This window comes from Erinaceus europaeus, chromosome 7 (genome assembly GCF_950295315.1).
Source record: "Erinaceus europaeus chromosome 7, mEriEur2.1, whole genome shotgun sequence".
NCBI classification, from domain to species: Eukaryota; Metazoa; Chordata; class Mammalia; order Eulipotyphla; family Erinaceidae; genus Erinaceus; species Erinaceus europaeus.
In genome coordinates this window covers 18,050,656-18,074,813 of record NC_080168.1, presented here as the reverse complement: position 1 = coordinate 18,074,813, position 24,158 = coordinate 18,050,656, and the positions used below count along the sequence as shown (strand labels likewise).

Genomic DNA, 24,158 nt, shown 5'->3' with positions numbered 1-24,158 from the left:
AAGAAACAGAGTTCAAGCCCCTGATCGCCAGCTGCAGGAGAAAGTTCATGAGTGGTGAAGCAGGGCTGCAGGTGTCTCTCTATCTCCCCCTTCCCTCTTGGTTTCTGTCTGTCTCTATCCAATAAGTAAAATAAAAATTGCTTTATTATTTTAGTTAGAGAAGTATAGAGATGGAGTAAGAGACCACAGCTCCAATGCTCCCTTCAGCACACTGGGGGGGAGGGGGCGGTCAGGCTGGAGCCTGGGTCCTTGCACAAGGCAGCCTTATCCCAAGTGAGCTATTTCACTGGCCATTATGATTATGATTATTGTATTTATTTATCAATGAGAAGAGAGGAGGAGAAAGAGAACCACCAGTCACTCTGTCACATGTACTGCTGGGGATCAAACTCAGGACCTCATGCTTGAGAGCCCAGCACTTTATTCACCTCACCGCCTCCGACACTGCTCAGCTCTGGCTGATTGGTGATGCTGGGGATTGAACCCGGACCTTAGAGCGTCAGGCATGAAAGTCTTGTGCATAATCATTATGCTATATACCCCACCCCATTTTTCTCTTTATTTTTTTTAAAGAATTTCTTTAATTTATTTTATTATCTTTACTTATTTATTGGATAGAGACAGCCAGAAGTTGAGAGGAAGGGCAGGGAAGAGAGAGAGAGAGGACTGCAGCCCTGCTGCTTTACCATTTATGAAGCTTTTTCCCCTGCAGGTAGGGACTGGGTGCTTGAACCTGGGACCTTGTGCATTGTAACATGTGCACTCAACCAGGGGCGTCACCACTTGGCCCTTCCCGTTTATTTTCCTTTAGTGACTGTTGTGGACTGAGTTGCGTTACCCCAAAGTCATATATATATATATTTTTTTTTTTTCTTTTTCCTCCAGGGTTATTGCTGGGGCTGGGTGCCTGCACTAGGAATCCACCGCTCCTGGAGGCCATTTTTCCCATTTTGTTGCCCTTGTTATTGTTGCCATTGCTTTTTTTTTTTTTATTTTAATTTTTGATCTTTAGTTTGATTTAAACATTGCTTTTAGTACGATGACAACATCAGCTGTGCAGAAAGGGCTCTGGAGAGATGCTCATAGCAACACACACCTGCGGCTCTTCTTTGGTTCTGGAGGCTCCAAGGCAGCCAATATTGCTTCATCAAATACATTCTTTAGGCCTTTCTGTGTGAGTGCTGAACACTCCACATACTTGACAGCCTTCAGGTCACGGGCCAGCTTTTCAGCAGTCTCTGGAGTGATAGGCTTCTCTTTGTTCTTGGCAAGTTTCTCAATAGTAGAGGCGTCATCTCTGAGATCAATTTGGGTCCCCACAAGCAAGAAAGGAGTCTTTGGGCAGTGGTGAGTTATCTCAGGCACCCACTTTTCTTTCACATTTTCAAATGAGGATGCAGAAACCAGTGAAAAACAGACTAGAAATGCATCTGTTTGTGGATAACTCAGCGGCCGTAATCTGTCATAGTCTTCTTGCCCTGCAGTATCAAAAAGTCCCAGAGTATATGGCTCTCCACCAATCATAACTGTGACTGCATAGTTGTCAAAAACAGTCGGCACATACTCCGATGGAAATTTGTTTGTCGTGTAGGATATCAGAAGACATGTTTTACCAACAGCACCATCACCCACAACAACACACTTAATTGTCTGCATTGCTGAAGCAGTTTTGTATCACTTTATATATTTCAAATTCGATGATGACCTCAGCTTCTCTTGCCGGGGCGTTGGCAGCATTGCGTGGGGTCTCCTTGACTCATTGCTGTTGTTGATGGATAAGACAGAAATGGAGAGAAATGGAGAGAGGAGGGGAAGACAGAGGGGGAGAGAAAGAGACACCTGCAGACCTGCTTCACCGCCCGTGAAGCCACCCCCCTGCAGGTGGGGAGCCTGGGGCTGGAACTGGGACCCTTGTGCCGATCCTTGAGCTTTGCGCCATGTTCACTTAACCTGCTGTGCCACCAGAGGCCCCCAAAGAGGACTATATTGACCGCTGGCAAAATAGGTCACTTGGATAGTGCGTTGCTTCACATGTGCGGGACCCAAGTTTGCCACACTGAAGGACGCTTCAATGCTCTGGGCTCTTCCTCTTTCTGAGGTTGCTGCTTTACTCCTTTACTGGCTCGAGGACACAGAGCCTCAGAAAAATGACATACTGCCCCCAGTTCAGGCACACACCTGCTGAGCCCTTGAGTCAGGAGCTCGGTCCTTAGGGCACTGGCCTCCTCATCTCAGAGTCACTTTTTTGTGCCCCTCCCTCCGCTCAGGGTCTGTGTGACCTGTGCTGCCAATGCAAACAGACATCCTGGGTGTGGAGTGGGATCAGAAAGCACGCTCAAGGGGAGCACGAGGGGTTCACACTAGCAGGCACATGTTAAAAACACAAAGCTTGATTTATTTTATTTCTTTATTATTTAAAAAATTATATTTATTTTCTCTTTTGCGCAAAGTGCAAGGACCGGAGTAAGGATCCTGATTGGAACCCTAGGCTCCCCACCTGCAGGGGAGTCACTTCACAGGCAGTGAAGCAGGTCTGCAGGTGTCTATCTTTCTCTCCTCCCTCTGTCTTCCCCTCCTCTCTCCATTTCTCTCTGTCCTATCCAACAACAACATCAATAACAATAATAACTACGACAATAAAAAAACAAGGACAACAAAAGGGAATAAATAAATATTTTTTAAAAAGCCCTATGTGGTAGCCCCCTCCCAGACTCTAGAGTATTCCTTTTTCTTTCTTTTCTTCTTTCTCCCTCTCGCTCTCTATCTTTTTTCCTTTTGTATCGGCTAGAGACAGAAATTGAAAGGAGAGGGAGAGATAGAGAGGGAGAGAAACAGAGACACCCGCAGTCCTGCTTCACCACTCATGAAGCTTTCCCCCTGCAGGAAGGGACCAGGGTCATGAACCTGGGTCCTTGCGTACTGTAATGTGAGCGCTTAACCAGGTGCACCACTGCCTGGCCCCTGAGTATTCCTTTTTCTTTGAAGATTCATTTATGATTTTGTTTGCTTGTTTATTGTCTCCAGGGTTATTGCTGAGGTTCAGTGCCTGCACAATGAATCTACTGCTCCTGGCAGCCAACCACCCCGCCCCAAACATACACACTTTAAAAAATATTTAACAGGACAGAGAAAAATTGAGAAGGAAGAAGGAGACAGAGAGGAAGATGAGAAACATTTGCAGATTTACTTCACAGCTCGTGGTACAGGTGGGGACTGAGGCCTTCAACCCATATCCTTGGGTATAATAATGTTAGGGAGTCTGACGGTAGCGCAGTGGGTTAAGCGCATGTGGCGCAAAGCGCAAGGACCTGCATAAGGATCCCGGTTCGAGCCCCCGGCTCCCCACCTGCAGGGGAATTGCTTCACAAGCGGTGAAGCAGGTCTGCAGGTGTCTATCTTTCTCTCCCCCTCTCTGTCTTCCCCTCCTCTCTCCATTTCTCTCTGTCCTATCCAACAACAATGACATCAATAACCACAACAATGTTAAACAACAAGGGCAACAAATGGGAAAATAAATAAATAAATAAAAATAATAATGTGTGTGCTCAGCCGGTGTGACACTACCCAGCCCTCATTTATGCATTTTTATGGACCGGATGGCAGCACACCTGGTTGAGTTAACTCAAGGACCCAGGTATAAGCCCTCAGTCCCCACCTTGCAGGGGCATAAGCTTCATGAGCCATGAAGTAGTTCTGCAGCTGTCTTTTTTTCTTCCTTTCTACCTTTCCTCCTCTTCCTCCTTTCCCTTCCCTTGTATTTCTTTATTTTAAAATATTATTTATTTATTTATTTTGGGTAGAGACAGAAATTGAGAAAAGATAGAAAGGGGGAGAGACAGAGAGACACCTGCAATTCTGCTTCACCACTTGTGAAGCTTTTCTCCTGCAGGTGGGGACCAGGGGCTTGAACCTCCTTGTATTTATTTTTATTTTATTTATTTTAACAGAGCACTGCTCAGCTCTGCCTTATGGTGGTGCTGGGGATTGAACCTGGGACCCTTGGTGCCTCAGGCATTAAAGACTATTTGTATAAACATTATGCTAGCTCCTCAGCACTCTCTCCAATCTCCCCTTTCCTTCTCAATTTCTCTCTATCTCTCTCCATAATAAATAGATAAAAATGTTTTAAAAAGGGCAGGGGTAAATAGCATAATGATTATGCAAAGAGACACTCATGCCTGAGGCTTTAAAGCCCCAGGTCCAATCCCTGAAATGCCATACAATCAAAGCTGATCAGTGCTCTTATAAAAATAAATAAAAACAATAAAATAAGAATCACAATAATAATAAAATAAAAAGAAAGAAAAGCAAAAAGAGAAAGACTTGACCAACACTTCTGGCTAATGGTAGTGACTGGGATTGAACGGAGGCCTTTGAGACCTCAGCCAGGATTTTTCTTTTTTTTTTTTTTTTTTTACAACAGTCTTCTGGTGACATTTGAACTTCATCCTCTGGGAATGGTGGTGAGTTACACTACAGCATGCTGGGGAACTGCAGAAATGAAAGCGTCCAACTCCACATGTTGAAAGACTCTTGCCCTCTCCCCTTCTCCCGGGACTCGGCCATCTTGCAGCTCTGCCCGGAGCAAGCGCTTGAGGGTGTGGGTGGGAGGGGCAGACAAAACCTTGGTGACAGGTTGATTGATGGCTCACTCCCGCAGGCTCCGGCCGCCCACTGCAGGGCTGCCCGAGGGGTTTGCTTTTCTGCGTGGAGTGAGCACTGGGGAGTTAGGGCTAAGATCAGCTTGGGGGCAGGAGAGTACAGCAGGATATTGAGAAGGAAGAAAGAGTTTCCTGACCCTAAAGAAGCTTCTGATGAAGCCCTGCCCTTGAGCTCACAAAAGCCTGAGCCAGAGCTGCCAAGGTCACTGACCATGGCTGTTGGTGAAACTCCTTTTCTTCCTTGCTTCCTTTCTTTTCTCTTTCTTTTTTCTTTATTTGATAGAACAAAGAGGAATAGAAACTGGAGAAGGAGATATAGGGATGGAGACAGAGAGACTCCTGCAGCACTGCTTCACCACTTGGGAAGTTTCCCCCTGCTGGTGGGGAACTGGGACTTGAGTCTGGGTGCTTGCAGGTGCTAACAGGGCCCCACGTTCTACCTCTGGTGTTGCAAGTGTCAGGATGTTCTGGTTCTCTCCCTTTCCCTCTTTCATCAATCAATCACTCAATTAACCTTTTCTTTTTTTTAAATTTTTTTAAATTAAAAAAATTTTTTTAATATTTATTTTATTTATTCCCTTTTGTTGCCCTTGTTGTTTTATTGTTGTAGTTATTATTGCTGTTGTCATTGTTGGATAGGACAGAGAGAAATGGAGAGAGGAGGGAAAGACAGAGAGGAGGAGAGAAAGATAGACACCTGCAGACCTGCTTCACCGCCTGTGAAGCGACTCCCCTGCAGGTGGGGAGCCGGGGTTCGAACCAGGATCCTTATGCCGGTCCTTGTGCTTTGTGCCACGTGCGCTTAACCCGCTGCGCTACCACCCGACTCCCCTTCTTTTTTTTTAATCACAAGATTAGGACTGGCAAGACAGCTCACCTTCCATCACTTGCGCTTGCCCTTTCTTTTCCTTCTCTTCTCCTTTTACTGCCACCAAGGTTATCGTTGGGCCTCGGTGCTAGCAAATGAATCCTGCTCCTAGGGCCAGGGTAGGTAGCATAATGGTTATGCAAAGAGACTCTTGTTCCTGAGGCTCCAAGGTCCCAGGTTCATTCACCTGCACCACATTAACCAGAGCTGATCAATGCTCTGGTTAAAAAAAAAAAAAAAAAAACCTGCTCCTGGTGGGTAATTTTTCCTTTTCTTCCTTTCTTTTTTATTTGCTAGGACTGAGAGAAATTGAGAGGGTTGGGGAGATAGAGAGGGAGAGAGGCAGAGAGACACCTGCAACACTGTTTCACCACTTGTGAAGCTTCCCCACGAATAGGTGGAGATCTGAGACTTGAGCCCAGGTCCTTTCAGACTGTCATATGTGCCCTCAACCATCCAGTAACTGATTTTCATCCACAAAGGAAAACTTCCTAGCCAAGGAGGCAAGGCTTTCTGCTTTGCTGTCACATTTTCACACAGCAAGAGCACTGTGGAGGGGGAGGTGGCTGGAGGGGATCTCCTGAGTCCCCACCCCTCCCCTCGAGAAGGGGGTCACTTCCTGCTTGGTGGCCTGGCTGTCCTCTCTGTTCCTCTGGAGTCTTCCAGTACTAGGCATGTGTGATTTGTTTAGCCCTATGAGTGTAGGGCAGTAGTGAAGACAGACTGGTCTTGATTTTTTAAATTGAAGCTCCAGGGGCAGCTATTCCATGAGATAAAGTCACATAGTCTCAGCCAGGACAAGATTGGCAAACTCTCAGAGGGGACCCTACAGACACAGAGGACAGGAGGCTGGCTCCTGTGTGAGGCCATTTGCCTCACTAATTATTCTTGGGCCCTTTCCATTATTATTATTATTATTATCATCATCATCCTTATTCTATGATTTTATTTATTTATTCATGAGAAAGATAGGAAGAGAGAGAGAGAAAGAACCAGACATCACTCTGGTACATATGCTGCCGGGGATTGAACTCGGGACCTCATGCTTGAGAGCCTAATGCTTTATCCACTGTGCTCAAGAAAAGGACCACCCTTTTCTTGAGCAAATCTCATATTCCTTCTCAGCCTGATTCCATATCCATAAATCAAGAGAGAGATAACAGGGGCTCACTGCCTGCACAACTCCACCCCTCCTGACAGACATTTTTGTTCTCTCTGCTCTAGGAAGAAAGTTATGGGGGGGGGGGTAGCATAATGGTGATGCAGAGAGACTTTCAAGCCAGAGGCTCCAAAGTCCTAGGTTCAATCCCTGGCACCATCATAAACCAGATCTGAGCAGTGCTATGGGGTTTCTCTCCCTCTCCCTCTCCCTCTCTTTCTCTCTCTCCTCTCTGTCTTTCTTTCCTAAATAAAATAGGGGGGTTGGGCAGTAGCGCAGTGAGTTAAATACACAAGGCGCAAAGCGTAAGGACTGGTGTAAGGATCCCGGTTTGAGTCCCTGGCTCCCCAGCATGTCTGCAGGTGTCTATATTTCTCTCCTTCTCTGTCTTCCCCTTCTCTCTCCATTTCTCTCTGTCCTATCCAACAACAAGGACACACCTGTTTAAGTGCTCGTAGTACTAAGCACAGATAGTACTAAGTGCGGAAGACCCAGGTTTGAGCCCCTGGCTCCCTGCCTGCAGAAGGGATGCTTCATTATTGGTGAAGCAGGACTGCAGGTGTCTTTCTCTCTCTTTCTTCCCATACTCCCTCAATTTCTCTCTGTCCTGTCCAATAAAATGGCAAAAATAGCCACCAGGAGCAGTGGATTTGTAGTGCCTACACTGAGCTCCAGTAATAACCCTGGAGGCAAAAAAAAAAAAAAAAAAAAGGAAAGAAAGTGGAACCCTCCTGCACTGCTGGTGGGAATGTCAAACTTCTATGGTCATCTACTTTGGACTGACACCTCCATCGGACTTACTGGTACACGCTGCTGTGTTTCTCAAAGACTAACTTCAGCCAATTGCCTTGAGACTTTATAGACCATGTCCCCTCGCCTGCAGGCTCTGTCCTCCGAGGTAGAAAACTTCCCCTCCTTATTAGGTTATGCCCACAGAGGTAGGAAACGCCCTTTGAGGCAAGAGATGCCCCCAGAGGCATGAAGCGCTCCCAGAGACAAGAAATGCTCTTTCGCCTGCTAGGCCTTTCCCTTTGAGGCAGGAAACGCTCCCCTTGGCATCACACTAGTTATTGCTGCTCACCTATTTTGTTTTCCATGTCTTAGGCCAGTTCTTTTGAAAATCCCTGTATGATATAGGTTTCTGTTCACCCCTACACTGCTATTCCCCTGACAGAGATGAAGCCTTTTACAGACATTGACCCAGTTATATATGGCCATAAAGTAAGAGAGAGATGTTGGGGAATTGTGAGGATGTGGTTGAGCTTGGAAGGGCTTGAGCTTGAGGGGTGTGTCAATCCTGTTAGTCTCTCTCTCCATGGAGAGGTTGAGCAAGGAGGGACAGTAGAACCCCAAAAGGTGTGCCTCTTATCAGTCTCCCTGCCTCACAAAGTGCCCTGCAATCCCAATACTATGGCCATTAGTTAAAAAGAAAGAGGGAATTGTTGGTATGCTTCTAAAAACCCCTTCTGTTTCATTAGTTTAATACCCCCTGCTTAACACTGTATTCTATTTACATAACCACTGCTGCAGTCTATTTACATAAATCATTTTTACATTTACATAAAGCACCACCCTCCCTCCAGGGCATTGGTGGTTCAGTGGTAGAATTCTTGCCTGCTCCACCCCCTCTCCTTGTCACACCCTGATTTTCACCAGTCACTTTTCTCTCCACCCTCTGTATGTCACATCTTGTTTACACCCTACTTGGAAAGTATGTAAGGACAACATTGTTCGTTTTAGTTAGTTGGTAGTTGTGTTAGTTTTAGTCTAGCTTGGCTTAGATTGCGCTGCGTCCTGCATGAATAAAGAGATACTGTGTACAGCTCAGCCATGAGTCCCTGGTTGTCTGTCTCCTGTCAATGAAGCTCAGCCCAACACTGTATTGTTATGTGGAAAACTGAGGAATGTTATGCATGTACAAACTATTGTATTTACTGTCAAATGTAAAACATTAATACCCCAATAAAGGAAAAATTTAAAAAGAAAAGAAAGAAATCATTTATTGCAGCAGATCCAAGGATGCTAAAGAGAGGAGTGGGGGGGGGCTGCAAAGAAGGGGTGGTGGCCTAGAGCCCTGTGATGGGGAAAAAGAGGAGTTGGTAGAGGCTGTGGTGAGCTGACACTGCACATGTGTAAACAGGAGACTGAATACCTGTAGCGAAAACAGTCTTGTCGATCCTTATGGCCCTGAAAACAAAGATTAAAAGAAGACATGTTCGCAAGGACTTGGCAAGCCTTGCACAGCCTCAGTTGTTCCCTCTCTGACCTCAACACCCACTGGTGTCCTTTTATCATGTTGCTCCCCAGTTTCACAGACTTCTAGACGTTTATTTGAACAGAGAAATTGAGAGATAAGGGGATAGAGAGGGAGGGAGGCAGGAACACCTGTAGTACTGCTTCATCGTTTGTGAAACTTTCCTTCTGCAGGTGGGGACTGGGGACTTGAACCTAGGCCCTTAAGCATGGTCATATGTGCACTTAATCAGGTGGCCCTCTCCCCCTCAGTCTTCAGATCTTTGCTCAGTCATCACTTTTGCAGTACAGGAGATGGCACAGTGGTTAAAGCCTTGGGCTCTCAAGCATGAGGTCCTGAATTTGATCTCTGGCAGTGAATGTATCTGAGTGATTCTGTGGTTCTCTCCCCACCTCTCTCTTTCATTAATAAATAAATAAATCCCTTAATTTAAAAAAAAAGCATTTAGACTTCCTGATAGTTCTCACTGAATACCAAATGTCTTTGCTTGTTGCTGAGCATTCGTGATAATAAGCTGAACAATTAAAATGATTTTTTAATAATTATTTTTTAATATTTATTTAGTTATTCCCTTTTGTTGTCCTTTTTTATTGTTGTAGTTATTATTGTTGTTGCCATTGATATTGTTGTTGGGTAGGTCAGAGAGAAATGGAGAGAGGAAGGGGAGACAGAGAGGGGGACAGAAAGACAGACACCTGTAGACCTGCTTCACTGCCTGTGAAGTGACTCCCCTGCAGGTGGGGAGCTGGGGCTCAAACTGGATCCTCACGCCAGTCCTTGTGCTTTGCGCCACATGCGCTTAACCCGCTGTGCTACCACCCGACTCCCAATTAAAATGATTTTTAAAAATACTTTATTGGGGGTTAATGATTTACAGTACAGTTGTTGACAAGGAACTATTTTATTTATTTTATGTTTGTTTGGGATAGAGACAGAAGTTGAGAGGAAAGGGGAGATAGAGAGGGAGAGACAGTGAGAGAGGGAGAGACAGAGAGACACCTGCAGCCCTGCTTCACCTTTTATGGAGCTTCTCCACTGCAGGTGGGAACCAGGGGCCTGAACCTGGGTCCTTGCACATGATTACATGAGCACGCAACCTATGAACCACCACCTGGCCCTGTAAGCCAAGCAACTAAAGGATACATTTTGTGCTCTTTGGGACTTAGATGAGGTGAAACAGATAGAGAAGGTCTGGGCTCACTAACGGGTGAATCTGTGAGGAAGCTTGCTTACAAGTGCAGACTTATGTAGGGTCTACCCCAGAGCCTCCAGGGGTGTGCCCCAGAAACTGGCATTCTAAACATAACCTTTCTTTTTAGAAGTACATTTATTTATTTATTTATTTATTTATTTATTTATCTGGATATAGAGAGAAATTGAGGGGGGAAGGGGAGATAGAGAAGGAGAGAGACATACCTACAGCACTGCTTCACCACTCATGAAACTTTCCCCCTGCAGGTGGGGACCGGGGACTTGAACCCACGTCATTGTGCACTGTATTGTGCATGCTCAATCACTGAGAACTTATTTCTATCACGCTTGATTCAGGGTTTAGTGCTTAAACGGCAACCAGGACTGATAAAAGTCGGCAGGTTCCAGGGAAAACAAGCTGAGCGTATTGAACAAAGAAGTACGTCGGCGAAAAAAATATTTGTGTTACCTCCGAGTCATGGGGCCGATGCCCTTTGGAGTGCGGGGCAAAGGCTGGGGAGCTTGGCCTTGCTTTGTCAAGGCTGCTGTTGACTTCAGTGCATGCTCAGTTCCCCGAGCCAGAACTCTTATGCTAACATGTTTGTTTTTTTCCCCCCAATGTGCATTGCCTTTCAGTCTCTTCCAACAGCCAATTCAGTGGCAGAAGCCAGGACTCACTCTGTGTGCAGCAGCCAATTAAGGGTAAAGGTAATTAGTGAAGGGAGCCGCTGACGTCCCTGTTGACTTGGACTCCACATGAACCTGGGTCAGCCCATCTGCTCTTTACCTGGGGCTAGCGACAGGTGTTTCCGCTAGCATTGTTTTGCAATTGAGGAGATGGAGTGTGTGTGTGTGTGTGTGTGTGTGTGTGTGTGTGTGTGTGTGTGTGTGTGTGTCCAGTGGTGGGCATCCCGCCCAGGGTCACAGAAAGGGGCGGGGAAACTAGCTAAGCTGCAAAGTCAGGGGCTCCCTTTGCAAATTCAGCCCTTGGGGTGATATCATGGACTTGAAGTCTCCTGGGGGAACATTTGCTTTCTTTGTGACTCAGTTGCCTCTGACAGGAGGTGCCGTGAAGGCCAGCATGGGGGCTTGAGGGCATATAGCTCAGCTGGTAGCTTTGCAGGCTGCAGTTTCCTGCTTTGATGCTGGGCACTGCACATACTGAGTGGTGCTCTGACTTCCCTCTCTGTTTCATATGAGTAAAGAGAGAGAGGGAGACTGGGTGGTGGCGCAGCCACTTGAGCGCACCTGTCACCATGCTCAAGGAGCTGGGTTCAAGCCCCCGGCCGCCATCTTGGGGGGGGTCGGTGGGAAGCTTCACAAGCGGTGAAGCAGGTCTGCAGGTGTCTCCCTTCCTTCCCTCTGAGTTTCTGCTTTTTTGCTTCACACCATGTGCATTTAACTTGGTGCGCTACCAGAGTTTTTGTCTTTAATAAATGAATCAATAATGTGTTAAAAAAAAAAAAAAAGAGGGAGTCGGCGGTAGTGCAGCGGGTGAAGCGCACGTGGCGCAAAGTGCAAGGACCGTTCGAGCCCCCGGCTCCCCACCAGCAGGGGAGTCGCTTCACAGGCGGTGAAGCAGGTCTGCAGGTGTCTAGCTTTCTCTCCCCCTCTATGTCTTTCCCTCCTTTCTCCATTTCTCTCTGTGCTATCTAACAACGACATCAGCAACAATAATAACTATGACAACAATAGAAAACAAGGGCAACAAAAAGGGAAAATAAATATAAAAATAAAAAAAGAAAGGGAGAAGGAAAGCAGAAAGAAAGAAAGAAAGAAAGAGAAAGAAAGAAAGAAAGAAAGAAAGAAAGAAAGAAAGAAAGAAAGAAAGATAGACAGATAGATTGGCCAGGTGGTGGCGCACTTGGTTGAACGCACATGTTACAATGTTCAAGGAAGGACCCAGATTCCATCCCCTGGTTCCCACCTGCAGGGGGAAAGCTTCACAAGTGATGAAGCAGGGCTGCAGATGTCTCTCTGTCTTCCTCCTTATTATCCCCTCCCCTCTCGATTTCTACCTGTCTCTATTCCAATAAATGAATAAAGATAATTTAAAAAAGAATAGACAGAAAGAGAGAGATTGACCAGTGCACTGTTTGCCTCTGACTTATGGTGAGACTGGAAATAGAACCTGGGACCTCAGAGCCTCAGGCTCTGCAAAGTCTTTCCTTCTCCTTCTCCTCTGCCTCCACCTCCCCCTCCTCCTTATTTCTCCAGAGCACTGCTCAGTTCTGGCTTTTGGGACCTGGGAGCCTGGGGCATGACAGTCTGTTTGCATGACTATTATATTATCTCCCACCCCCTCCACCCCCTGCCTGTCGTGGAAGTCTTTTTGCGTAAGCACTAAGCTAGTTCCTCAGTCCTTTTTTTCTTTTTAAAACTTTTATGTATTTGTTTATGTATTTATTTATTTATTGCCCAGGGGTTGAGGGAGAGCCAGAATATCATTCAGGCACACGCAGTGCTGGAGATGGAATTCAGGACCTCACACATTGAGACTGAGCACCTCACCCACTGTACCACTTCTGGGTCTGTGCCATTATTGCATCTGACTGCATAGACTAAGCCGAGGTCGGTACTGGGCAGGCCTGAGAAATACAGGATAAGACAGAACAAGAACAGGGCAGAGTTCAGTGCTCAGGTGGGTGCAGTCAACACTGGTGCTGACCTGGGACCACCCTGTGTCTGGCTTAGTCTGAGACTTGATCTCCCCCAGGCTCTCAGGGGTGTGGGGATCAGAGCCATCCCAGAGAAGGCCCTGCTATACTGGGGCAGCCTGGGAAACAGGCAGGGCGTCTGGCCTGCCATGCTCCCCTGAGTCCCTAAAAGGAAAGAGAAATCTGGACTCTATAACTGGGAAGCTTTTCATCCTGGTCGTCTGCTTGCTAGCGGTCTTCACTCATGTCATCTGTGTGTTTGTTCCCAGCCCAGAATACACCCCTCACCCTGCCCCATGTGAAGTAGAAGTGAAAATGAGATGTTATGAGGAGCCTTAGTGGCAACAAAGATGTGACTGCCTTCCAACTCTCTCTCTCTTCATGTTTTATTTACTTATCAGCTAGAGACAGAGAGAAATGGAGAGGGAAGGGGAGATAGGAAGAGAGAGAGACACCTGCAGCCCTGCTTCACCACTTGCAAAGCTTTCTCCCTGCAGGTGGGGATGGGGGCAGGGTGGGTGGGGGCTCAAATTTGGGCCCTTGTGCATTGTAGCGTGTGCTTCCAACCAGGTGTGCTACCACTCAGCCTGCCATCCATCCTTCCTTCCTTCCTTCCTTCCTTCCTTCCTTCCTTCCTTCCTTCCACAGAGAGTGAAAGAGACCATAGCACCGAAGCTTCCTTCAGTGGAGCAGGAACCTGGCTCATATTATCTCAGTGAGCTGTTTCACAGTTTCTATTTAGTTATTATAAAGAGACATAGAAGGAGAGAGAAATAGAGAATCAGGGCATCACTCTGAATTATACCCTGCTGGCAACTGAATGTGAGACCTCCTGCTTGAGAGTCCAGTGCTTCACCCACTGTGCTGCCTCCTGGCTTGCTCTCCTCCCCTTCTTGAGGGAGGAAGAATTGTAAGCCTATTCAGGATTCTCACATAGGAGAGATCTCTCTTCTTCACTATTAGTTTGTTAATATTACATATTCATACCAGTATGGATTTATGGTTGTTTGTTTTCCTTTGGGTTAGAAACTGTTTCTATTATATTAATCTTGTGACTCAGATTTTTACAGCTTTGCTTTTCAGTTGACTCCAATGTCCTCTTGACATGCCCTCAGCAATATAAGGTCTAAGCATGTTTTATTTTTTAAGCACCTTCTTCCTTTCTGGCATTACAAGATGTTCTTGTCCTGGATTCCTCCAAGGAGCCATTTTTCCTTTTTTAAATTTGATAGGAAATATAGAGGAGAGAGAAAAAGAGGCACTTTTGCACTTACTTCACTGTTTGTGAAGCTTCCCCCCTACAGGTGGGGGGTGGGGACTTGAACCTGGGTCCTCCTGCATGGTGACATGTTCACTAAACTGAGCATTCCGTCACCTGGCCCCTGTCATGAAAGTCCTAAGCATAACCACTGTACTCTCAAATGGAGAGAGGAGGGGAAGACAGAGAGGGGGAAAGAGAGACATCTGCAGACCTACTTCACCACCTGTGATGCGACTCCCCTGTAGGTGGGGAGCCGGAGGCTTGAACTGGGATCCTTATGCCAGTCCTTGGGCTTTGTACCACCTGCACTTAAAGAATTTTTTATTTATTATTTGAACCAGGACACTCTATCTATCTATCTATCTATCTATCTATCTATCTATCTATCTATTGTCTCTCTATCTATCCTCCCTCTCTCTCTTTTATACCAGAGCACTGCTCAGCTCTGGCTGATGGTGGTGCAGGGGATTGAACCTGGGACTTCAGAGCCTCAGGCATATGAGAGTCTGTTTACATAAGCATTATATCTCTGCCCCTTTCCTCTCTCTGAAAATGGTTTATTTTATTTGCCAGGGCAGAGAGGAATTGAGAGGTGGAGGGCGAAAGAGATACCTGCAGCACTGCTTCACTGCTCATGAAGCTTCCTCCATGCAGCTGGGGACCAGGGGACTGAACCCTTGTTCTTGTACGTGGTAATACAGGCAGGTGTGCCACCGTCTGACACTATGACTTTTCTTCTCTTAAAAAAAGGTGTTCTGATAACTGCTCTGGAGTCAGTGCGGTAGATAAAGTGTTGGACTCTCAAGTATGAGGTCCTGAGTTTGATCCCTGGAATTGCATGTGTCAACGTGATGCTTTGGTGCTCTCTCTTTCTCTTAAATAAATCTTTTAAAAATTGTCTTAATAGGCCTATCCTATACACACTTGACCATCCAACTATACCTGGTGGAAGAAGGATAGCCACATTATTCTCTCTCTCTCCCTCTGTCCATCCCTTCTTTCTCCTCTCCCTCCCTTCTTCCCTTCCTCCCTTCCTCCTTTTTGTTTTTGCCTAGACACTGCTCAGCTCTGGCTCTGACTCTGGTGCAGAGTCCTGAATCTGAGACCTCAGAGCCTCAGACATGAAAGTCCTTTTGCATTATGTTATCTCCCCAGCCCAACCCTCATTTTTTCAAAGATGCCCAGGTTTTGGAACTTGTAAGAATTGTATTAAAAGTCTAGATTTGGGGGTCAGGAAGTAGCGCAGTGGGTTAAGCGCACATGGAAAAGTGTAAGGACAAGTGTAAGGATTCTGGTTCAAGCCCCAGTTCGGTTCGAGCCACAGCTCCCCCCTGCGGGGGGGGTCACTTCATGGGCAGTGAAGCAGGTCTGCAGGTGTCTGTCTTTCTCTCCCCCTCTCTGTCTCCCCTCCTCTCTCAATTTCTCTCTGTCCTATCCAACAACAACAACAGCAATGACAATAATAATAATAATGACAACAACAAGGGCAACAAAATGGGAAAAATGGCCTCCAGGAGCAGTGCATTCATAGTGCAGGCACCAAGCCCCAGCAATAACCATTGAGGCCAAAAAAAAAAAAAAAAAAAAAAGCCTCTTAACAGTCACTGATTTCTCTTAGGCCATATTATATGTTCAGTGTCTCAGTCTCCCTGTCTGTCACACAGGCCTAAGTGTGTGGGGGCCACAGGATCAAAAGCATCCAAGAGCACCCAGAATCTGCCAACATGGGTGTGGGTGGCTGTCAGCCTCTGTCCCCAGGACAGGAATTTGCTGGGACTGTCTTGTAGCATCTCATCTGGGACATCTGGATCCCAAAACAAACAGAAAGCCTTCCTACCACTACTCTCTCTCTCTCTCTCTTTTTGTGTATATACATGTTTATAATGTTAAAAATTTATTAATAGCCAACTATGACACCATCTCCCCAGACAATACCTTGGGTCCACCTGAATGTTAGCTGTCAGACTCAGGCAAAAACTAGTAAGTTGTGGCCCCCTAGACTATACCTAAAATAGACCTACTAGCTTTTACCACAATGGAGACCCCAAATCTTCATCTGCAATATTCTTAACTTTAGGTTCCTGATTTATTTAACAATCTGTTCTGCTTTATTTCTTAATGCTTTTTCAGCCACCAGGTTCCAGATGCTACCATGACACCAACCTGACCTCCCTGTGTGTCCTGCCTCCCCAAACCCCTGCCCCATTAGGGAATGAGAGAGACAGGCTGGGAGTATGAATCAACCTGCCAACTCCCATGTTCAGTGGAGAAGCAATTACAGAAGCCAGACCTTCCACATTCTGTGTCCCATAATGATCCTGGGTCCATGCTCCTAGAGGGATAAAGAATAGGAAAGCGTAGTCTGGGAGGTAGCTCAGTGGATGAAGCATTGGACTCCCAACCATGAGGTCCTGAGTTCAACCCCCAGCAGCACATGTACCAGAGTGATGTCTGGTTCTTTCTCTCTCTCTCTTCTTATCTTTCTCATTAATAAATAAAACCTTTAAAAAAAAAAAGATTAGGAAAGCTTTCAAGGGAAGGGATGGGATATGGACTTCTGGTGGTGGGATTGTGTGAACTTGTGCTCTTCTTATCCTATGGTCTTGTCAATATTTCCATTTTATAGATAAATTTAAAATGTTTTAATTAATGACTTAATACTGATTTATAAAATTATAAGAAGTAGGGGTATAATCGTATACCATTCCCATTATCAGAGTTATATGTCCCCATCCCCCTTCCAGCAAAAACTGCAGTAGTTCTCCTAAGGTCTCAGATATGGGTTGATTATCTATCTATCATCTATCTATCTATCTATCTATCTATCTATCTATCTATCTATCTATCTATCTATCTTTTTGCCCATTTTTATTCACCTCTATAGTCCTGCCTTCACTTCCATTCTAAGTCACACCTACACCTATTACTACTTCCAAGTGTTCTTTTTTTTTTTCTTACTTCTCAGATACGAGAAACAATGCCTAATTTCTGCTAGTGTTTCCCAAATTCTCTTCCCTCTCAGTGAGTATATAAAAACAAAGATTCCTGGTCACAAATATTTTGGGTTCTTGTTGAACTGAGGTTCAGAGAGAGACCTTTGGTCATCTTCCCCTAACATTTCCCTCCTCTGGGAGTATGGATTAGAGTTCTCTATGGGGTGGAAGGTCTGTCTTCTGTAATTGCGTCTCCACTGGACATGGACATCAGCAGGTTCATCTATACTCCCCAGCCTGTTTCTATCTTTTCTTTTTCTAGTGGGGTAAGGCTCTGGAAAGGTGAGGTTCTGGGTCACACTGGTGAGGTCATCTGCCCAGGGAGGTCAGGATGAAATCATAGTAGCATCTGCAACTTTGTGTCTGAAAGGTGGTAAGATATAAAGTAGAACACAATGATTAATGAACAGGAACCAAAGAGTAGGGGTAGAGCAAAAGAGAATAGGGTTCCTGGGGTGCAAAGAAGCCAGGAGGTCTCTTTTGGAATGTTCCTTGGGGCCTAGGACTTTAGTAATCTCAGTTTGAGCTTGGTAGCTAACATGTGTGCCCCACAACTCCTTTCTTGAGCCGGACATGTTACAGGCGCCCTAGTCACAGAGGACACAGTCTGCTCCTTGGCACCCACCCTCGGGGTGGGGGGGACACATGGACAGGAGAGCTGTGTCGCTGGGTCCCAGAGTGTTTGCACAGCCTGCAAAGCAGGCCTCTGGGTGCAGGTGTGAGGGAGCAGATAGGAACTGGAGCAGATGTGCCAACCTCTCCCTCTAGAGCTGAGGCCAGAGACCTGGGGTGCAGGAGGGAGTTACAGGGGACCCCAGAGACGCCTCTACTGAGCTGGGCCTCTGCCTGCTGGCCAGGGTGGAGGCAGTTTAAAGGATCTTCCTGCTGGGGGAGTGGGGGTATGGGGCCCCAATGCTTTCATGGGTCCTGGCCCGCCTATCCCTGCAGGGGACCCCGGGCATGTTTGCAGCTGAACAAGACGTGGCAGGAAACCACAAAACCAGGAGGGTGAAGTCAACTTGTGGTTCTAAATCCCTTCTCTCCACTCCTCCCCTCACTCCATCCACGCTTGCTCTGACCTGTCCCTGACTGCTGGAGCCTGGGGATTATCCTGAGTCTACCTTTCAGGCCACACCAGGAGAGGGAGATGGTGACTCAGCTTGCAGGTGGGGTAGGGTGGGGTGGGGGAGGCTCCATGGTCCAGCGCAGGACTGGCAGACACGATGTCCCCAGCTCTGTTCCTGGCACCACATATACCAGAGTGGGTTCTCGCCCTCATATTAATAGATGGATTAGTCCTAAAAAGAAAAATCAGAGATGCAACTAAAGTAATTTCTTTTAAAATATTTTATTTATTGCATAGAGAAAGAGAAATCGTGAGGGAAAGGAGAGATAGAGCAGGAGAGAGACTGAGAGATATCTGCAGTGCCGCTTCACTGCTTGTGAGGCGTCCCCCGTTGCAGGTGGGGGCTGGGGGCTCAAACCTGGGTCCTTGAGCATGGTAACATATGCACCCAATCTAGTGTGCTACCACCTGGCCCCTAAAGTAATTTCTTTTTCTTTTTTTTTATATTTATTTATTTATTTATTCCCTTTTGTTGCCCTTGTTGTTTTATTGTTGTAGTTATTATTGTTGTTATTGATGTCGTCATTGTTGGATAGGACAGAGAGAAATGGAGAGAGAAGGGGAAGACAAAGGGGGGAGAGAAAGAAAGACACCTGCAGACCTGCTTTACCGATTGTGAATCGACTCCTCTGCAGGTGGGGAGCCAGGGGCTCAAACCAGGATCCTTAAGTCGATCCTTGCACTTGGCGCCATCTGTGCTTAACCCGCTGTGCTACCGCCCGACTCCCTTCTAACGTAATTTCTTAGAAGAGAGAGAGGCCAGTGAAATAGCTCTCTTGGAGAGTGTACGGCTTTGCCATGAGCACAAAGCAGGTTTGAGCATGGTCCCTACTGCATTGATGTGAGCTGCACTGCTGAGGTCTCTCTCTCTCTCTGTCTCCCTCTTTTTTGCATAAATAAATAAATAAATGAAAAATGAAGGGGATGGGGAGTGGTACACATGGTTGAGCACAGTGTGCAAGGACCTGGGTTCAAGCTCCTAGTTTCTACCTGCAGGGGGAGTTTCAAATGCAGGTCTGCAGGTGTCTGTCTCTCTTCCACCCTAACTACTTTTTCCTTCTTGATTTATCTCCAATAAATGAAAAATGTTTAAAAGAAAACTAAAAGAGAGAGAGAGAGAAACCACCAGAGCACCTCTATGACACGAGTGATAGTGATTCTGGGAATTGAGCTCAGAATCAGGCCTTCAAGCCCTCTCTCAACAAGAAAACAGAAAATGATGATTGCTGCAGGAAATGATTCTCTCCTTCAGTATCTTTTTAAAAAAATATCTTTATTTATTTATTGGATAGAGACAGCCAGAAATTGAGAGGGGGAGGGAAGACAGAGAGGGAGAGAGACAGAGAGACACCAGCAGCCCTGCTTCACCACTTACAAAGCTTTCCCGCTGCAGGTCTGGACTAGGGGCTCAAATCTGTGTCCTTTTGCACTGTAACATGTGCTCAACCAGGTGTGCCACCACCCGGCCCCTCAATACCTTTTTTAATTTTTAATTTTTTTATTATATTTATATTTTGGTTTAAAGACAGCCAGAAATTGAGAGGAAAGGGGGTGATAGGGAGAGAGCTAGAGACCCAGAGAGACACCTGCAGTACTGCTTCACCCTCCAGGTGGGGGACCCAGAGGCTTGCAGGTCCTTGCGCATTGTAACATGTGCACTTAACCAGGTTCAACCAGGTGCATGCCACCAGTCTCTCTCCTTCCCTTCTCCCTCTCCCTCCCCTCTCCCTCTCCCTCTCCCTCCCCCTTCCCCTCTCCCTCCCCCTCCCCCCTCCCCCTCTCCCTCTCCCTCTCCTTCCCCCTCCCCCTCCCCCTCTCCCTCTCCTTCTCCCTCCTCCTCCCCCCTCTCTCCAGCATTACTTTCGTGGAAAGTAATGGCAGGACTGTGAGGGACAGGGTGGCACTGAATGGGGACCAGCGAGCTCTTTGTGCCCTGAGCCCTTGATCCAGACTGGCTGAGAGGCCCATAGTGTCTCTGCAGCTTTTCTGTGCTGGCACAAAAGTCCTCCGATGAACAGATGCCACAGTGCTCTCACAAAGCCTTCCTGGTGGACACTGAAATGTGAATTTCACATGATTCTTATCTGTCACAAAATATTTGTTTCCATTTTAGTTCTCTCCACCCTTGAGTACGGAGAAGTGTAAACACCCCTATTAGCTTGAGAGGCACCAGGGCCAATGGTGAGGAGTTTTCAGAACACTGACAGAAAGCAGGTTCAACTCTGGTTTAGTTGTACATCTGGCGTCTGAACATTGGCAGAAGACATATTCTTTCTGAGTGCCAAGCTTCCCCATCTGGGGGAGAGAGAGAAAGAAGGGGGGGGAGAGTGAGTCTGCCTCACAGTTTTAGACAGCTTTCACCCTCCCTTTCTCCTTCTTTCTCTCTCTCTTTTCCTTTCTTCCTTCCTTTCTCCTTTCTCTGTCTCCTTCTTTTCCCCATCACCATGGCTTTTGTCATCTGCTAGAATTAGGAGTGAGTGTGGGTCCTGCCTGTCATTCCTACTAAGAAACTCAGGCATCCCCCTGCCCTGTAATCAACTCATCCTGCCTGTGCCTCAGTCACTTTGCGGGGCTCAGGGTACTGGAAAGATGAACTTGGCCCTGTTGCTGCCCACAAGATAGTTATCTCCTTAAGAAAGGAGATTAGATGCAACATCCAACAGATGCAAACAGCAGTGAAATCAGACCTCCCAGGAGGCCATCATGGCGGCCACCGGCAGTGCACCAAACTCTGCATTAAATTCTGGACCCCTGCTCTCCCACAGGCTAGGGACTCAATTGTTTGTGTTCTCTCCCTTTCTGAAGAAGGAAATGGAGACAGGCTAGCTACTAAGTGTCGTTAAAGTTCGGGGCGCTCTAGTTGGCTGGGCTAGCTTCACGGCGGTAGACAGAGACTCGAGGACACACGGCTGGGCAGAGAAGCTGTTATTTCTTTATTCAGGAGCAACGATTCAAAAACTAACCTAAACTAATCACCACACAGATCTGTCCTGCATCCTTCTCCTCTGGCAGCAGCAGCGGGGACTCTGGAAGTCCATAGGGGTTTAGGGGGTGGGGAGAAGGGGCCCCCGCGAAACTAGCAGGGGCCAAACCACAATCTCCCAGAGGCGGGGGGGGGGGGGGGGGGGGGGGGAGGCAATGAGACCAAACTAATACGAAACATACCAACAACTAAGGGACTTGCCTGAGGTCCCATCTTGGGGGGGGCTCAGAGGAGACGCAGCTTCACACTCAGGCCTGGTTGAGGTGGGAGCCCAAACCGCCCCTACTGGCTGGAGGAGCCTCTGGTACTTGGGGAGTGTGTCCTGTACACACTTCTGGACCGTTGACCCTGCTGTACTTTCAGGTGGGGGTCCAGGGAGAGGCAAGACCCACGACTGTCCTCCAGTTCCCACGAAGAAGAGTGGCTGCTGACAAAGGAAGCCATCCTTGTAGGCCATCCACCGTGCAGTGTGCTTCATGCTGCCACCTTGTTTTTGCTCCTCCTGATTCTTCTCCCATCTTTCCAGCTGTGGGTACTTCCCCTCTTCCCCCAGTAGTGGAAATGGTTCTGGGCACAGAGGGTGCTGGGTGACTCTGGGCCAGTCACCTGCTCTCTCTTGTCTCAGGTCCCTCAAATATGAAATTAGGGGTTAGGTGATCCCTGGATCCTTTGCAGCTTTTGCCTCCCTAGACCTACCTGACTCCTGTTTCAGTGAGGGCTTTCAGAAGATTGAGGGTGAAAATTCATAGCTGAGCTGAATGAGTGACTGAGGTTGGGACTTGAGGGCACAGGGTGGTCTGGGCCTAGGACTGCCCGTCTGCAGGCTGTCAGTGTGCTCCTTAAGAGAAACCCCCCCTTGGCGAAGCTCATGGGATCCATGTTCTTTTTTTTACTGCTCCTCCAATACCTCAATTAAAAGAACAAAAAAAGATGTGGGCTAGGTGGTGGCACACCTGGTTTATTGCAGATGTTATAATGTGCAAGGACCCGTGTCTAAGCCCCTGCGCGGGGGTGGGGGGAAGCTTCACAAATGGCGAGGCAGTACTGCAGGTGTGTCTGTTTCTCTCTCTCTCCCCATCTCCCACTTCTCTCTTGATTTCTTTGTTTGTATATGTAAGATAAAGACTATAAGAAAGGTGCCTGTGGTCCGGGAGGTGGCACAGTGGTAAAGCTTTGGACTCTCAAACCTGAAGTCTCAAGTTCAACCCCTGGCAGCACATGTGCCAGAGTAATGTCTGGTTCTTTCTCTCTCCTCCTATCTTTCTCATAAATAAATAAAATCTTTAAAAAAGAAAGAAAGAAAGGTGCCTAAGCCTGGCTCGACTGTCTAAAAGACTAACTCTAAACATTAAGAGTTAAAACCCTTGAAGCTAGCGGGGGATGGGTTTTGCTCCTACCTCTTGCACTCCTGAGAGTGCGCTGTTCCCCATATGTGAGTAAGCTGTCCCCGTTTGAAATTGTTTATGGCAGACCTCCACCTCTAATGCCTGTCTTGATCCCCGATACCCTTGCCACTAATCCTACTACTGTTACCAGGTCTTTACAGAATCTCCAGCCTATATTACAGGACAATTGGAAAGCTATGAAGCAGGCTCTGAATGACCACTAACCTCCAGCCCAGCAGCCCTGATAAGAGGTGAACACAACTATAAACACCTGAGTGAGGTGATTGACAAGGAGCTGGGTACCCTAGAACAGAACATAGGGCATCTGGAAAAATCTGTAAACTCCCTTGTGGAAGTAGTGTTGCAAAATAGGCAAGGGTTAGATCTGTTATTCCTGAAACAAGGTAACTTTGTATGGCATTGGGAGAAACTTGTTGTTTTTATGCTAATAATTCTGACATTGTTAAAGATAGCTTGGCTCAGCTGAGGAAAAGATTACAAGATAGAGAGCAGAAAAGACAGAATAAAATAAATTGGTATGAATCGATGTTTAATTGATCATCTTGGTTAACAAGCTTTGTAACTGCTGCCGTAGGCCCAGCTTTGCTTAATATTGGGAATGCTTATTTTTGGACCCTGCATTTTGAATAAGGTAGTTGAGTTTGTAACCTCTAGAATAGACAACATAAAGTTAATGGTAATGAGACAAAATTATAAATTGTTAGGAAAAATAGAAGACCCAGGAGAGTTGGTCTGATGACCTCCCATAGTCACTTGAAGAGGGGGATGAGAGCAAGAGCTCCCCATTTTGAGAGTTCCTCCATCTTCGAGACTTGCTTTACAGGTGAAAGACAGTAAAAGTTGAGAAGCAAGCTGACCTCTACCCCAGGAACACCTGAGTCATTTGGGCAGCCACAGATGACTCGTTTGAACTTACAAGACTGATGCTGCAAAATAAGTGTTTATGTGACCGTTTGAATTTTTGAAATACCCACTCAACTTTACTCGCTCATCTTGCTTCTGTATACCTGCTCTGCTGAGATGAAAGACTGACTCCATAGACAGAGATCAGAGTGAACTATTTAGATAAAGATGTAATGTGTAATTTGTGCCCTTTACTTTGCTCAAGATATTGCTCAGGATGTAATATGCAACTGTTTTCCTTAGATAAAATGTATATCCTGCTTGTGTAACCCCATCCCTTGAGAGTATAAAGCAGTTAGTCTCGGAGTTGCTCAGCGTTCCTAACCCAGAGAGTGGTCCCAACTAGTGAACCCTCAGCCTTCTTGGAGAGGCTGAGTTCCCCTGTATGAGTGAGACTCTGTGTGTGTGCTTGTGTGAATAAATCTTTCCGAACATTGCTACTCTGTCTGTGTCTGTCTTGGTTTGCAGTCAGGCTTGGTTAGTGGCTTCCTAACACCAGGACCTTCCCCTCACCATAAAGTAGCTATGGTAGGGACTGCTCCACTCTGAAAGAGGCTGGGTCAGCCGAATTTGCCAGTCAAGGAAGACTGGCCCTGAAGTGAGGGCATCCTAGAATGTTCCCAGCTATGAACATGGACTGTAGCTCAGACTGACAGGGATGAATAAACATGGGCCCGAGATCAGTTTGATGTAGTG

The 24,158-nt window shown here is 46.7% G+C and overlaps 1 protein-coding gene across 1 annotated transcript; it reads right to left on the bottom strand.

The window, feature by feature from the left end:
• Window positions 1-996: 996 nt before the first annotated feature.
• On the bottom strand, window positions 997-1,752 carry LOC103110834 (cell division control protein 42 homolog). The gene has a single exon (XM_060193940.1). It carries the CDS (start codon window positions 1,654-1,656, stop codon window positions 1,081-1,083), a length of 576 nt encoding a protein of 191 aa, XP_060049923.1. The 5' UTR covers window positions 1,657-1,752; the 3' UTR covers window positions 997-1,080.
• Window positions 1,753-24,158: the final 22,406 nt, after the last annotated feature.

Bases quoted from the DNA above. Each gene is read 5' to 3' on its own strand.
- LOC103110834 (XM_060193940.1), bottom strand. From the start codon at position 1,656: ATGCAGACAATTAAGTGTGTTGTTGTGGGTGATGGTGCTGTTGGTAAA.